Consider the following 13710-nt stretch of genomic DNA (forward strand, 5'->3'; position numbering starts at 1 on the left):
CAGATTTCTGTTTATAGCCCTATAATTTAGGAATTGCTTACAAAAATTAAAACAAAACAAAAAAAACAATTGATCTGTGCCAAACCAGACCTGAGCTAATGCAATCAGTGCGCACAGTGAGCAGCTTGGTAATGAGGGAAAATAATCTCTGATTTAAAGTTCCAATGTTCCACTGGAGTGATGGATTGATTTATCAGGATGTACTTTACGCACCTTTGCCACAAGTGCCAAACATTGGGAAGGACACAATGTTCTTTACTCCACTTTTTAGTTATTCTGCCATGCCGACTGCAGGAACTAATGGTTGTTTTAATCCCTTGTTTATTAGTATAGCACTAAATCATAAATGATATAGTAATGACAGCCAGAGCTGAAGCAGGAACTTCTAGTGTTTCAGAGATAAATCAAGTTACATTGGCTTTGAATAAACCTCTGTATGGAAGAAAGTTCCAGTTTCCAGCTCTTCACCCTAAACTGGAACAAATAATTCATGTTCTCCTGTTAAATTCAATTCAATTTAGTTTATTTATAGAACGCCAATTCACAACACAGGTCATCTCAAGGCACTTTACAGTTCACCAGATCATCCAGTCAAACTGATTCAAAGTTTTCTATTTAAGGAAAACCAGTTGATCTCATTGACTCGAATGCAATCCCTCAAACTAAGCATGCTTGTAGTGACAGTGGAGAGGAAAAACTCAAGAAACCTGTAGCAGAACCAGGCTCAGTGTGAGCGGCCATCTGCCGAGGCCGACTGAGGTTCAAGGAAACAGAAGCAGACATACAGAAAGAAGCGGAGAGTGGGAGAATAGAAATATAATGAAGCAGAATGATGAAATAGGGGTCCCTGTGTCCTCCAGAAGTCTAAGCCTATAGCAGCATAACTATAGAGATGCTCAGGATAACCTGAGCCACTCTAACTATAAGCTTTATCAAAAAGGAAAGTTTTAAGCCTAGCCTTAAAAGTAGACAAGGTGTCTGCCCCAAGGACGAAAACTGGTAGTAGGTTCCACAGGAGAGGAGCCTGATAACTAAAAGATCTGCCTCCCATTCTACTTTTAGAAATTATAGGAACAACTAGTAAACCTGCAGCTTGAGAGCGAAGTGCTCTGTTAGGAACATAAGGAACAGTCATATCTCTGATGGAGCTTGGCCATTTAAGGCTCTATATGTCCTTTATAGATCCACTGTCCATCAATGTGGGTTTTCATAGTTTTAACTGTCATTGTTTGAGGTACAGTAATTGGAATTTGACGCTTCAAAAAATAAAAAAACCTCATTTACACTACCCTCCGAAAACCGATCCGTGCCGAGCTTGGTTCTGTACGACAATTTACACATCATACTATCAAAGTTCCTCGCCTCCTGTTGACGATTTATGATACTACTGCTCTTTAGAGGGAAACAAGCAAATCAACATGGCGACAGCCGTAAAATTCAGGAAGTTTGCGGAGAGTCAGGCGAAGAAGGCAGCCTTTGGTGGATGGCTTTTGTCGGCTTTTGGGAAGTGGATACGACAAACGATAGTCTAATCAGGGCTTACAGACACAGGACACAACGACAGACATTGAGGTTCATCACACTGCTAGGCAGAATCATCAATGGTAATCTTGTGGCAGGGTATGAAGCTTGTATTTTTATAAATGTCTGAAATTTCATGGTTACTGAGGCTGACTGTATGGAGATGATGCGGTCTGCTCATGCACTTGTTATCTGAGAACTGAGCCAGACCTGAACTGTGCTGGGCCCTACTGACGATCTAGTACCAGTTTAACATGGTTTTGGTTGTGTCTGGCACAGTCTGGTTCAGTTGTGCATGCCATTTACACTCAACAGTTATCTCGGTTACCGTGCTCAGACCAATCGGGGCACAGTTTGAAAAGTGTAGTGTAAATGGGGCTAATGATTGCTGAATAACTTAGAGTTCTGGTGGCCCCTCTTCTACTGTAACACAGACCAAAACTCAAACTTGTAACAGAAACCATAAATATTGGTTCAAATTATGACTTATAACTTTATTGAATGTTAATTCAATCTATTCATTTGTAATTTAGGAAATATAAAAAAAATAAAAAAGCAGTAAATGTCAGAATTTAAACCAGTTTGAACGAATGTTCAAACTGTTCTCATCCCAACAGTTTCTGTGATATTTCATAGAATTATGTGGGCATAGGCTGCTGGCTGTGACAATCTTCCTGGCCAGCTAAAATTTCTATTATACCCTTATTATTTCAGAGTAAACAGCAAATAGGAGTGAGTCAACTGCAGAGATGAGTTACAGTTTTCTCTGCAGATAGAATATCTACATGAGCTGTTTTATTTAGAAGAATATCTCCTCTTATTGATTTGTTCTTTATATCCAGCAAGCTTATTTGATTTATTTATTTAATTACTGTATATACTGGTTGGGTTTGTTTTTTTTTTAGGTATTTAGAAGGGACCAGTCTAAGTTTCTTTGAATTTATATTTAAAAAATTATCTTTAGATGCAAACCCTCTATATATATATATATATATATATATATATATATATATATATATATATATATATATATATATATAATGGCTAACTTTGGTTTCTTTTTTTTGCCTTTCAGATGAGTTAGGGAGGGTGGAGCTGCCATCATTATGATGTGGGAAAAATGAGGAAAAAATGCATCGAGTCTTCTTCTTAGGATCTTTGCCACCTCTAAACCACCCATGAGATTGCCCAGCGTATGTTTCTTTTGCTTCAACGCACAAAAAATAATAATTATACTAAAATTACTTGAAGTGAGATTTAAGGTAGCTCTTTATAGTTATTTTCCTGTATGAAGTTCATTAGGGGATGTTATTGAATGTAGAGATACTTTAATGTGTAATGAGTCATTAGAAATGTAATTCTCAGGAAGTCTTGAGCTGTTGATGATTCTTAAACCTTTGTTTTTTTAGGAATCGGTGATTGACAGGCCTCATTCTCTGTAATGGAAAATCGTGGTGAGTACCAACTGGCTACTTGTGGATTGTAAAGCAGTGGTGATGCTACACAAAAAGAAAGCCGTGGATTCACATTCTTTATCGTTTTTTTTCTGCTTTCCCTCATTTTAAGAGGCTCTCAAAGTTAGAGGAACACATCCTCACTAAATTAGTGCATGTTGGTTTCCCCTCCAGATGTGGCTGTTTTTTCCTGGATTTAACATACAGTATCTCTGAGTCCTTTATTTAGGTTCTGACTCCAAAATCTTTTTTTTTCTTTAAGGAATAAAATGTTTTTATTTCATCAGCCCAAATGAACCTCTTAGATACTTGCATGGTTACATTGATTCTTCTTTTCTTTAACCTTTAAGCAGCTTTGTAGTTAAAAACACATGCCTGCGCCTTGTGGTATGAGATGATTGTACACCTCTGGCATGGCATCAGGGCGTCATATAACTTTGACCAACAGAGGGTGGCAGTAACCCTGCCACACAAAATGACTACAAACATGCTGACCGGCATGGGTCACTTTCCCCATCATGATAAAGACAGAAAGTGATGCGATTACGTTTTCCTGAGAGAATGTATATTTATTCAAATTATGCAGGGTTGACATTCAGGCAATTCGGCTACCTGCTGGGATCTATACGTTTACTTTGAACTTATCAAACATAAAGTTATATTTGTCAGTTTCAAGGCACATCAGTTGCTGACGAGGGGGGAGAGGGGTTGATGGCAGTGCAGAAATATGGTTGAAAATCAAAGTTAAACGTTTTTTATTTTCAACATCGTCTTATAATATTGTTTCACCACATTTAGATTAATTACCTCATCGCTATTTATTTTTCATACAGCCACTGGAAACAGAAATTTAGTTCAATCCAACTGCAGGCATTCGGGAAATAAGGATTTTACCATGCTATGTGTTGGTTCTCATGCGAAATGCTGTCTTACTTCAGACAAAACAATACAGCTTTTGGCCACTGGGGGAGCCAAACACACCAAAACTGAAAGTTCTTTAGAACTGCTTTAAGAGCCTCCATGGACTTGTTCCTTCATACCTGTCGGAGTGGCTATACCATTATAGCACTTTCTCAGGTCAGCTGAACAGTTACTCCTTAGTGTTCCCATAACAAGGACTAACTTCTTAAAACTCGTCACTTTGCCTTAGCTTTTAACACCATGTGAAATTTTTATTTCACTTTGTTAGGCTAGTTCTTATTATATGAGCGGTTATATGTTTTGTTTTTATGTGTTTTGGGGTTCAGTGTTCCATGTTTCTTTGCATCAGTTCATTTTAATTATCTCATGCATTCTGGACAGCACTTGGTTCCTGTGACAATGCAAAATGCTTTGTAAATACAGCTGGACTTGATTTAAAGTTGTTTTATTTTAATTATTTTAGGTTTTAAAGAGTTATCAATAGTCCGGTAAGATTTTACTGAAAAATATTTTTAGATCGGCCATTTTATTTGACCTTTTATGAGTAAAACATTGTTTGACGTCCAGAGTGACACCTCATTAGTTCAGCGCCGATGCACCTATAAGCCTGTAGCCTATTTTCCCTGAATGTACTTTGGGTCAAAAGTTCCCGCGCTCCTTTGTGGATGTGACGTCAAGCGCGTCCATGTAAAATGGGCCAACCTAGCAAGCAGTGGAGGCCTTTGGTTCTACCCCTTAAAGCTCATCAAGAGAATGCCAGTAAATACTGTGTGAAGCAGTAAACACATTAAAAGGTGGCTACTTTGCAGAACCTAGAATATAAGACATATTTTCAATTGTTCACACTTTTTTGTTAAGTATATAATTCCACATGTGTTAATTCATAGTTTTGATGCCTTCAGTGCAGTGTGAATCTTCAATTTTCAAAACTCTTTGAATATCCATCCATTATCAGTCACGCTTATCTCGAGCGGGGTCACGAGGGGTGCTAGTGCCTATATCCAGCCAGCTGTCTAAGGGCGAGAGGCGGAGTACACCCTGGACAGGTCGCAGGGCCATCGAAGGGCAACACAGAGACAAACAACCATTCTCACACACACCTAAGGGGACTTTAGAGAAGCCAATTAACCTAACTGTCATGTTTTTGGACTGTGGGAAGAAGCCGGAGTACCCAGAGATAACACATGCATACACAAGGAGAACATTCAAACTCCATGCAGACCCATCAAATTCAGGACCTTCTTGCTGGAAGGTTGCAATGCTACAAACTACCCCACCTCAGCTTGAATCCCTAAAGTTTGATTCCTCTTTTCTATGGTTGCCTTTCTAAAATGGGTCAGGTCAGCAAACGGTTCTGGGCTCATGCGGATTGGCTTAGTTCTCTGGATGCTGACCGGGTGTAAGGGTGGTTGTTAGACACCTGGAGAAAGCAGGGGCAATTCCAAATAATTTAGATCTTGCTTTTTATAGGCAGCTCAAGAAGCAGCCTTAATGCCCTGAAACCTTGAGTCTGCTCAGGCAGAATGAGACAGCTAGGTGAACTGGACCCCTCAATGGGACAGCTGGGTGAAGTTTACTGAGGTCAGTCAAACCTCAACAGGAATCCAAGCCCTGAACCATGGAGCCTAGCTTCTTATACTCGCTATTTTTTAAATTTTGCATTGGCCTTAAAACCAGAATGTTTTCCTTGGCATATGTGCCTCAGAGTCACAGTAATTTCTTTAAACCTGTCAGAAATGTCATAGAGGACATGAAAGTGTTCTGAGCAGTATGATAAATGCCCCCTACCATTTTTCACAAAAGCAATAAACGGACACGAGTATTTATACCCCTCACAAGTTGTCACATCTAAATAACTAAAGCCCCTTTCACACCTTGACAATTTAGCCAGCCTATGCCTGACATACAAAAAAAACTAGCAAAAACGCAGGCACATGTTGGATACGTTTTGGGTCAATTTTGTATAAGTTATGAGCACGCTGACATACAGCAAGTATGTTGAAAAATTTTGAACATGCTCAAAATGTTTTTGGCGTATGCCAGCATATACCATACGTGGGGCTTAAGTTACAGGTAAGTTATCTGATCGTTGACGTACGTTAAGAGTAAGTCACTCATAAGTCGTGGTGTCTTGCTTAACCAAAACCTATGAGTAACATGTGCATAAATATAACTTATCAAAAACTTATCTCGGCACATAGCAACGTTAGGCTGTAGTTGGACATAAGTTCTGGAGTCATTATGAATACTAATCATGTATATGTCCAAAATTGAAAAAACACATAGAAAGTTGCTGGTGAAGATTCTCAGTCATCCAGGTCGTAGTCATTCCAATTAAGTTTAAAAACAATCCACTGGGTTTTGTTTCCATGTTTGAAGACATTTCGCTTTCAATTCAGGAAGCTTTTTATATTGAAAATGTCAGAAATAGCGTTGAGTTCGTGGCTCTTATACAGTAGCCCAACAAAGCCTTTAGAAAACATGCAAATTGAAATTAACAAATGAGTCCACCCCTTACATAGAAAGTTCAGTGCATGCCAGCGTTTTAGAAGAATCTTGGACGTCAGGCATGCGCTGGATAAATCGTCAAGGTGTGACAGCGGCTTAACTCCAATAGTTTTTATTCTGATTTTATGTATTAGACTTAAATGCCTCAAATTGTGTGGTAGAAAGAAAATGAAAAAGAAAGAGGAATATTTGTTCTGTGTTTGTATTCAATTTTCCTGAGTCATTATTTAGTTGCAATTAATGCCACAGGCCTTTAGTAACTTGTTTCTACCAGCTTTGCACATTTAGAAACTGATTATTTTGCTCAGTATTCTCCTAAAACCAATATTAACTTAAGTCAATTTGAGTTAATCAGCAGCTCACAGATTTACCAAATTTTATTTTTGATTTGGGCCTGAATTTTGACCAGGTAATTCAAATGAGCGTATGATTCCACCGTAGCTTCGGCTGTAGGTTTGGTCCGTTTTGATAAAAAAAGTCAACCATCGACTGTTTTTTGTTTCCAATCTTACTCTTTTATGAGTTATATATCTCTAGTCCGCACTCTGCAGATTTGTATTTATAAAACAAAAACCAGCCAGCCTCGACCCTAAATAGACAATAATGGACTGCTTTGTGTCGGCTTCTCACATAAAACCCACTAAATGACCTTAATGTTTGTGGTATCTTTGTTGGAGAGAAAAGCAAAAGTTCAGGAAATATGAATACTTGGTAATTGAATTTTATTTACATGCATATTTTAATACATGAAAATTACTTGAACTAAAAAGTAGTTTCCAACTTTCCCTGGTTCATTTAAATGTCCTGGCGTCTACATTCACAACTTGATCTACAGAATACCCTGCATACTGCGGTATGCACGCCAAATTAAAAACATAACCGTCTTTCTCCCTGGAATGGCAGGCATCCTTCGGGGACTGCTGATCTGTGCTGCGAGCCAAGCAGGGAGGGTCCTTGAGTGTGGGGGAGAGGGAGTCCAGCTCCTAGAGGGAGGGAGAGTCTTGAGGAGATTGGAAGAAGGAGGGACAGGGGGAAGGACTGAAGTGGAAGGCATAGAGTAAAAGTAGATGAAAGAGACAGTGCTGTTTTTGAAGAAGAAGGAAAGCAGGTGCAGCTGCTGATCTGTCTGGGTTTGTGCCCACGGTGCTTGGTGCAGAGCAGGTAGAGGCCCCTCAGGGGCTGGATCATGGGACAAAGCCTTCGTGTGGAAATCCCAGCTCAGGACCTACAACAGCACAACTCCTGCGGTGAGTTTTTGACCTTACTGAGGGCTCACTTTGTCAAAGAACAGGATTTACTTTCGTCTTCGCCAACACGCAGTTTAAATCTGTTCCCTCATTTGATGTTGCTTTCAAAGACTTTGAACATCTTGGAGAGAGGGGGGGCTGAAGATTGTGTAATCATCTTTGCATGGCCTGCTCTCTCCCTCTCTCTGTTCCCCTCCTTCACGTTCACCAGGAATGTTAAATCATGGGATCATGTGTATGAAGCTCAGCTGTGTTTTTAAACACTCATGCATGTGGTGTACATTTAACCTCCAGTCACAGTGCACAGTACATGATTTGAAATTTAAAAAAAGAATTTTCCTTTGCCATCACTTTCAACCTCCCACTGTCCTATCAATAGTCCCATTTGTTTTCACTCCTCTTCTAGTCTAAGGCATTCCATGAAGCATTAAACCCAGTTGATCTGAAACTGTCTTCTGGGATTTCATTTAAATTCCTGTTTTCTGAGCCCTGCAAACAACATCACAGCTACACCTTTACTCATGTTTTCAGTCCTAGTCTTGATACTATGTCATCCTTAACATGCGTGAGGCTGAAATTGCTCTATGCTTGTTGCTCTGTAGGTATTAATGATTATGACTTATAAGGGGTTTAGTTTTAGATCTTAGTTTTCTAAAAGATATGAGTCTAATTCTCCAAAGATGTCCAAAGGTGTTCCATAGGGATTAATTTCAGGGTCATGTTTTATTTTTTAGTTTTACATATTGTGTATTGCATAAGGTTAAAGGTACTGGTTCTCGTCGTTATCCACCCATCCAGGACGGGGTCATGGGGATAGCAGTCTAAGCAGGGACTTCTATACTTCCCTCACCTCCTCCAGCTGTGCTGGGGGAAGGCTAAAGCTCTCCCAGGCAACCAAAAGGCATAGTCTCTTCAAGTGTCCTGGGCCGTTCCCTGAGCCGTCTCACCATGGGATGTGCCTGGAACACCCTCAGAGGGAGGGATGCCCAGGGGGCATTGGGAAAAGATGTCTAAGCCATATGCTGGTGAAGGTTCTCAGTCATCCAGGTTTTAAATTTTTTTTTTTTTGACATGTCTAAGCCACCTCAGTTGACTTCTCTCGATGGAGATGAGAAACAGCTCTAGTCCAAGCCTCTCCTTGATAGTCCAAAAAAGTTAAAAAACAATCCACTAGACTTTGTTTTCCAAGTTTGAAGATGTCCTGCTACCCATGCAGGAAGCTTTTTCAATTAAAAATGTCTGGATTAGCATTGAATCATAAGCAACAAAGGGGGACCAAAACATCTCACCTGGTTAGCCAGGCCAACAGGCCTAACGACGACCTTTTCAGAGGCATAGGCCAGTATCGGGTTTTGCAGGGCCAACAACGACCTCAACAACTCCCCATAACTAAGGAGTGAACCTGTTCTTTGGGTTCAATTTCCATGTTTTCTAAGCCAGAACAAGGCTTTGTTGGGCTACTCTATAAAGCTTGGAACTCAACGTTGATCTTATATTTATAAGGGTCCCCAGATAAAAAGTAATACAGCTTATTCATAATAAAAACTTTCCATGATGAGAAAATAGCCACATAAAATCTGTTGTTTTTTTGGGGGGAGGGACTCTAAGTGCCATCCATCAGTTAAGTCATTTAAGATCAATCTAAAATGAATAATCTAAATTTAATGGAAATTTCAAAGTAGAATTACCCTCTGTAACTGTCTTATGACTTGTTTAATTTGTTCATTTATGTTTTAAGCTAATTCCAAACTTTTAAATTGTAGCATAAAATAAATGTATTGGTTTAATAAAGGCAGTGGTGGCTGGCGAATAGAGGGCGCTAGGGCACCGGCTCACCCAATGACCTTGATTAAGACTTAAAAATAAAAAATTAAATTTTTTTTTTTGTTTAGAATTTTATTTTAGATTACAATTTAAAATATTTTTAAAGATATTAGTATAGGCTATATATGTTTTAAGATGTGCAAGATAAATATTTTATGTTTAATAAGTAATAAAGCGTCATTCCATTTTTCGACAGATTAGTGACGTATTTCCGCCCTAGGGCGCAACAATCTTTGCCTATAGACTCTCGTTAAAAGTTGTTCATGCACCTCTCCGGCACCCCAAGGTGACAGGAAGTGTATTTGCTCACCACTGTCACTAACCGATCTGTCCCTGAAGCACGATCCTGTGGATGCCCCATCAGCTCATTTGCACATGCGCATCCAGATATACATCCAGGTCGCCCTCAATTTTATTTTGTTAAAAAGGCCTTAAAATACATTTTTCCCTCCCCAACAATAGTAAGTGTCCCAAACTACAATGTGTTAAGGGTTAATAATGTATTTCCTGAGAAAATAAATGCCTTAAAATATTTTCTGTTTTATCACTCGTCTCTGCACGATCTACACCGGAAATGGGATCCTACGCTACTTCCAGGAGCTAACTTTTCAGCTTTGGATTTAAACAAATAATATTATGGTATTTAGTGCGTAACTGGTAACCGGACTGGAGCTGTGACAGGCAGCCCGGGCCACAGGCGGCTACGCTCTACCCCTTCTATTCAATAGGCTAGCTAATATGAATCGTTCAATTCCATTTCGAGAGTGAGATCATCTGTGGTTGTAGCACTAGACATCTTCCAGGCATGTGAGTCAAACTAGCAGCAGTTCAGCGGACAGGATGAATGAACGGTAGTTGGCACGCGTGGATGACGTCATACATACTGCTTTGTTTTTAAAACATATAAATATCAAAAATATAACCGCGGATGTCTGGGGGACAGTGATTAGCCTACATGTTATGAATGCTGACGTACCATAAAGAATAAATTATGAACAATTTAGTTTGTGCCTTCCACTCGTTCACCCATAGGAAGACGTTTCTGGGATATAACCTAACCGAATATCTTCAGAACAGCTCCAAATGACAATAGAACTCATATGGGTGAGTAGAACATGATGTAATAACGTAAAATCAAGGGCAAAATGTAAAAAAAAAAAACTGTGTTCCCCTTTAAATAAATGCATCCTCAGAAGATAAATAGCTTTTATATATTAAAAAATATTTGGCTGACTAATAGCTTGTCCATTATTAAACTGGTACATTATTTTTTTTTTTTTAGGTTTGTGACAATATTGGATCATGCAAAACAGATTTCTCTTCATGAAGTAAAAGTGAACCTGCACATGAAATTATGTTTTGTTTTTGTAATGTGTTTTTATAATGTTTTTTGTTGTTGGCATTCATATAAATATAATGGTGTGATACCTTAGTATAAGTTTCATTGGTTTTTGCTATACAACTATTTTGAATTCATAGCCCCCCCTGGAGAAAACTCCACCAGTCGCCAACAAATAAAGGTAAAAGGAATTTGTCGAACTGAAATGTTCATTACATGTTCATATAAATAAGCTAACTAATATGACTCTGTTCTCCTACTGGTATTTCTTTGACACAATCTTGCTTTAAAGTTGTGAATTAATTTCCTTAAGATCCAGTAACATTGATTATAAGCACTGTGCTAAATTAAGTATATAAAATGTAATTATCTACCCTGCCAGGTTAAGGGTTATTGTAAAGTTGCAGGTATTTCCCAGATGGAGGACTCTTTGAGTGCATGTGGGTGTCTTATATAAGCTTTTCATCCAGACTCACTAAAAAGCAAGCTCCTTTAGCCACACCATTACCTGTCCAGGATAACCGCCCTCTCGAGAAGATGCTTGACAGAGTGTTAGAATGGTATATGCCAGAGAAACCACCCACACGTCATCAGACTCCCACGTTTTCTGACTGATAGGCCTCATCTTGTCAGAGCTTCTGAGTATAGATCATATATCGTGTGTTCTAAAATCCTAAATTATATTATTATTGTGTTTTTTATTTCATCAGACTTATTTTTCTTTTGTTTTTTGTTTTTTTACGTCTCTCTTGTCGACTGTGTTGAGTTTAAGGGGAAGAGGCAGTCTTTGTTCTCGGGGAGGAAATGGCACTCCACCCTGATTGTGTGACTGCGTTTCCAGTACCCTACCACCACCAATCACGCCTGTACTTTTTCTCTCTTTGTAGCTCTTTTTATCCCATCTACAGCCATTTTCAAACTCACAGGAACAGACAGCCTCAGTACCACCAGACTCTGAATCACTTCTCACTTCAACGGAAACAAATTGGAGAATTTTTCATTGAAATATTAATTTCTTTTTAGCGTATCCAAGTGATAGTTTTAGCCTTTCCAGCATCGGATTGACACATTTTATTGAATGCGTGTTGTCAGGGATTTTTTTCAAACAGAACCCTGCTGGACTGGCTTTCCTGCACAGTCGTCATCTGCACAGCGTGTGCGCAGGCACGGCTCTTATCCTGCTTCACATGCTCAGCTGAGCCTCTGTATCAGAGGCGTTTCTGACAGAGCAGTCTGCTCTGTGTGTGAAACGCTATCCAAGCTGGATCACAGAGAAGCTGCTTTTTCCTATGCCTAATAGCAGCTTCTCCAAATCCTTACATTCCTGCCTGCGGAGATGAGATGGATTTTCCTGCTCCTTGAATCTGGATATTCTATGCTTTAATTTTTCCGCTGGAACATGCTCATCTGGATTTTCCTCCTGTTTGATTGGGTTCCAGGGATACACACAGGACAGGTGGAAATTTTGGATTTCTGAATGTTGCCTGCTTCCTCATGGCATGCTGTTTCAGGTCCCACCACCATGGAAGCTGGACACTTAACACTGCACTTCCAGGTAGATTAGGATCCGGTTTTAGCAAGGATCTGCCGACCCTGGATTTTTTTTAGTTCTGACCTGCATGCCATTGTTTGCCATTTTGACCAAACTCTATATAAAACATAACAGCAAAACAAAAGAAAGTAATAAAAAGTTTTTTTTTTAGAGGAAGTAGTTTTGAATCAACAGGAGATTAAGGAAATAAGTAATTATAATGATAGAATAAATTTTATTCTTTCAAGATTCTCAGTCAGCTTTATCATTAATCTCCAAATCAAACATTTTTGGTCAATCCATTTGAAGAACAGGAAGAGAAGGGAAATTCTTAGTTGTTGATGCATTTATTGAGTATGAAAAAATAGATCTTTTTTTTGCTGATTATCACTAATCCATTCAAGGAAAATTGGCAGATTTCAATCTTTTTTTCAATAGATTTTTTCATTTCTAGTTTTGATTAGAACGTTTTTAACATTTGAATAAAAATCTAATATGTTGAGCAGTTATTCATGTTAGGGTATGAGACTCTCACTGCATGGTAACCTTTAATGACGATGCCACTTTTACACAATCATGGTATTTATGCATATAATAACAACTTTTAAAACATGTCTTAGATTGAACTGATTTGGTTTAAAACCCCAAATTAAAACTGATACCTAATGCTGCTGAAGTAAAATACCATTGACTTTCACTAATATGATATTTTACTTATACTAAAGCATCGGAGGACTTTACCTCCTTTGGTGATGACAGCCGATGTACAGTAGATGGATGGGTAATCTTAGAGATGGAAACAAAGTGGAGCATGAAGGAAAAGTGGGTAATATATTAACTGGTATTATCATTGTACTATTCAGCAACAAAGCAATAATTACTTTCTTTTTTTGGCATACTCTCCCCTTACCTGCGTGGGTTCTGTCTGTTTGCTCTGGCTTCCTCCTACAGTCTGAAAACCTGTGTGAAGGTTAATTGGTGTCTCTTGGAGGAGTGAGTGCATGCATGGTCTTTTGTCCTGTCTGTCCATTTTTTTCTGTGATCAGTAGCTTTAGTTGCATTAATGGGCAGTAGAATATATACCATTAAATATTTTGACACACATATATTTGAGAAAAGATATATATAACAACTATAAGCCAAATTTAAGTGCTTATCTTTAGAGGTTGGTTCAGTTTTGGCATTCTGCTCTCTTGTAATCTTTTGTAATTCAAGAATAACATGCTTATAATAGATTTTTAATTAGTCTGTTGTCAGCTTAGAGAAGATGGTTTAGCTTTATCTGTAGCCAGCAGTAGCCAGACACATTACTCTTTGCTCTATTCAGACAAGAAACTTTGGGCTCCTGTACTTAGTCTGCCCATA

General features: G+C 38.7%; 1 protein-coding gene across 5 annotated transcripts in view; it reads left to right on the forward strand.

Annotated features, from left to right (window-relative positions):
• LOC107088541 (phosphatase and actin regulator 4B-like) overlaps window positions 1-13710 on the forward strand; it is a 41223-nt gene that overhangs the window by 8735 nt on the left and 18778 nt on the right. For 2 of the 5 annotated variants that reach the window (XM_015380787.1, XM_015380788.1), the window contains exons 2-3: window positions 2597-2714; window positions 2931-2975. In XM_015380787.1, the coding sequence (XP_015236273.1) occupies window positions 2963-2975 (13 nt within the window). In that variant the 5' untranslated portion in view covers window positions 2597-2714; window positions 2931-2962. Of the gene's footprint in view, window positions 1-2596; window positions 2715-2930; window positions 2976-7473; window positions 7652-13710 lie in introns of those variants that run through there. The other 3 variants (XM_015380789.1, XM_015380786.1, XM_015380790.1) reach the window with 3 other exon arrangements.

This window comes from Cyprinodon variegatus, unplaced genomic scaffold (assembly GCF_000732505.1).
Source record: "Cyprinodon variegatus isolate N-32 unplaced genomic scaffold, C_variegatus-1.0 Scaffold221, whole genome shotgun sequence".
Taxonomy (NCBI): Eukaryota; Metazoa; Chordata; class Actinopteri; order Cyprinodontiformes; family Cyprinodontidae; genus Cyprinodon; species Cyprinodon variegatus.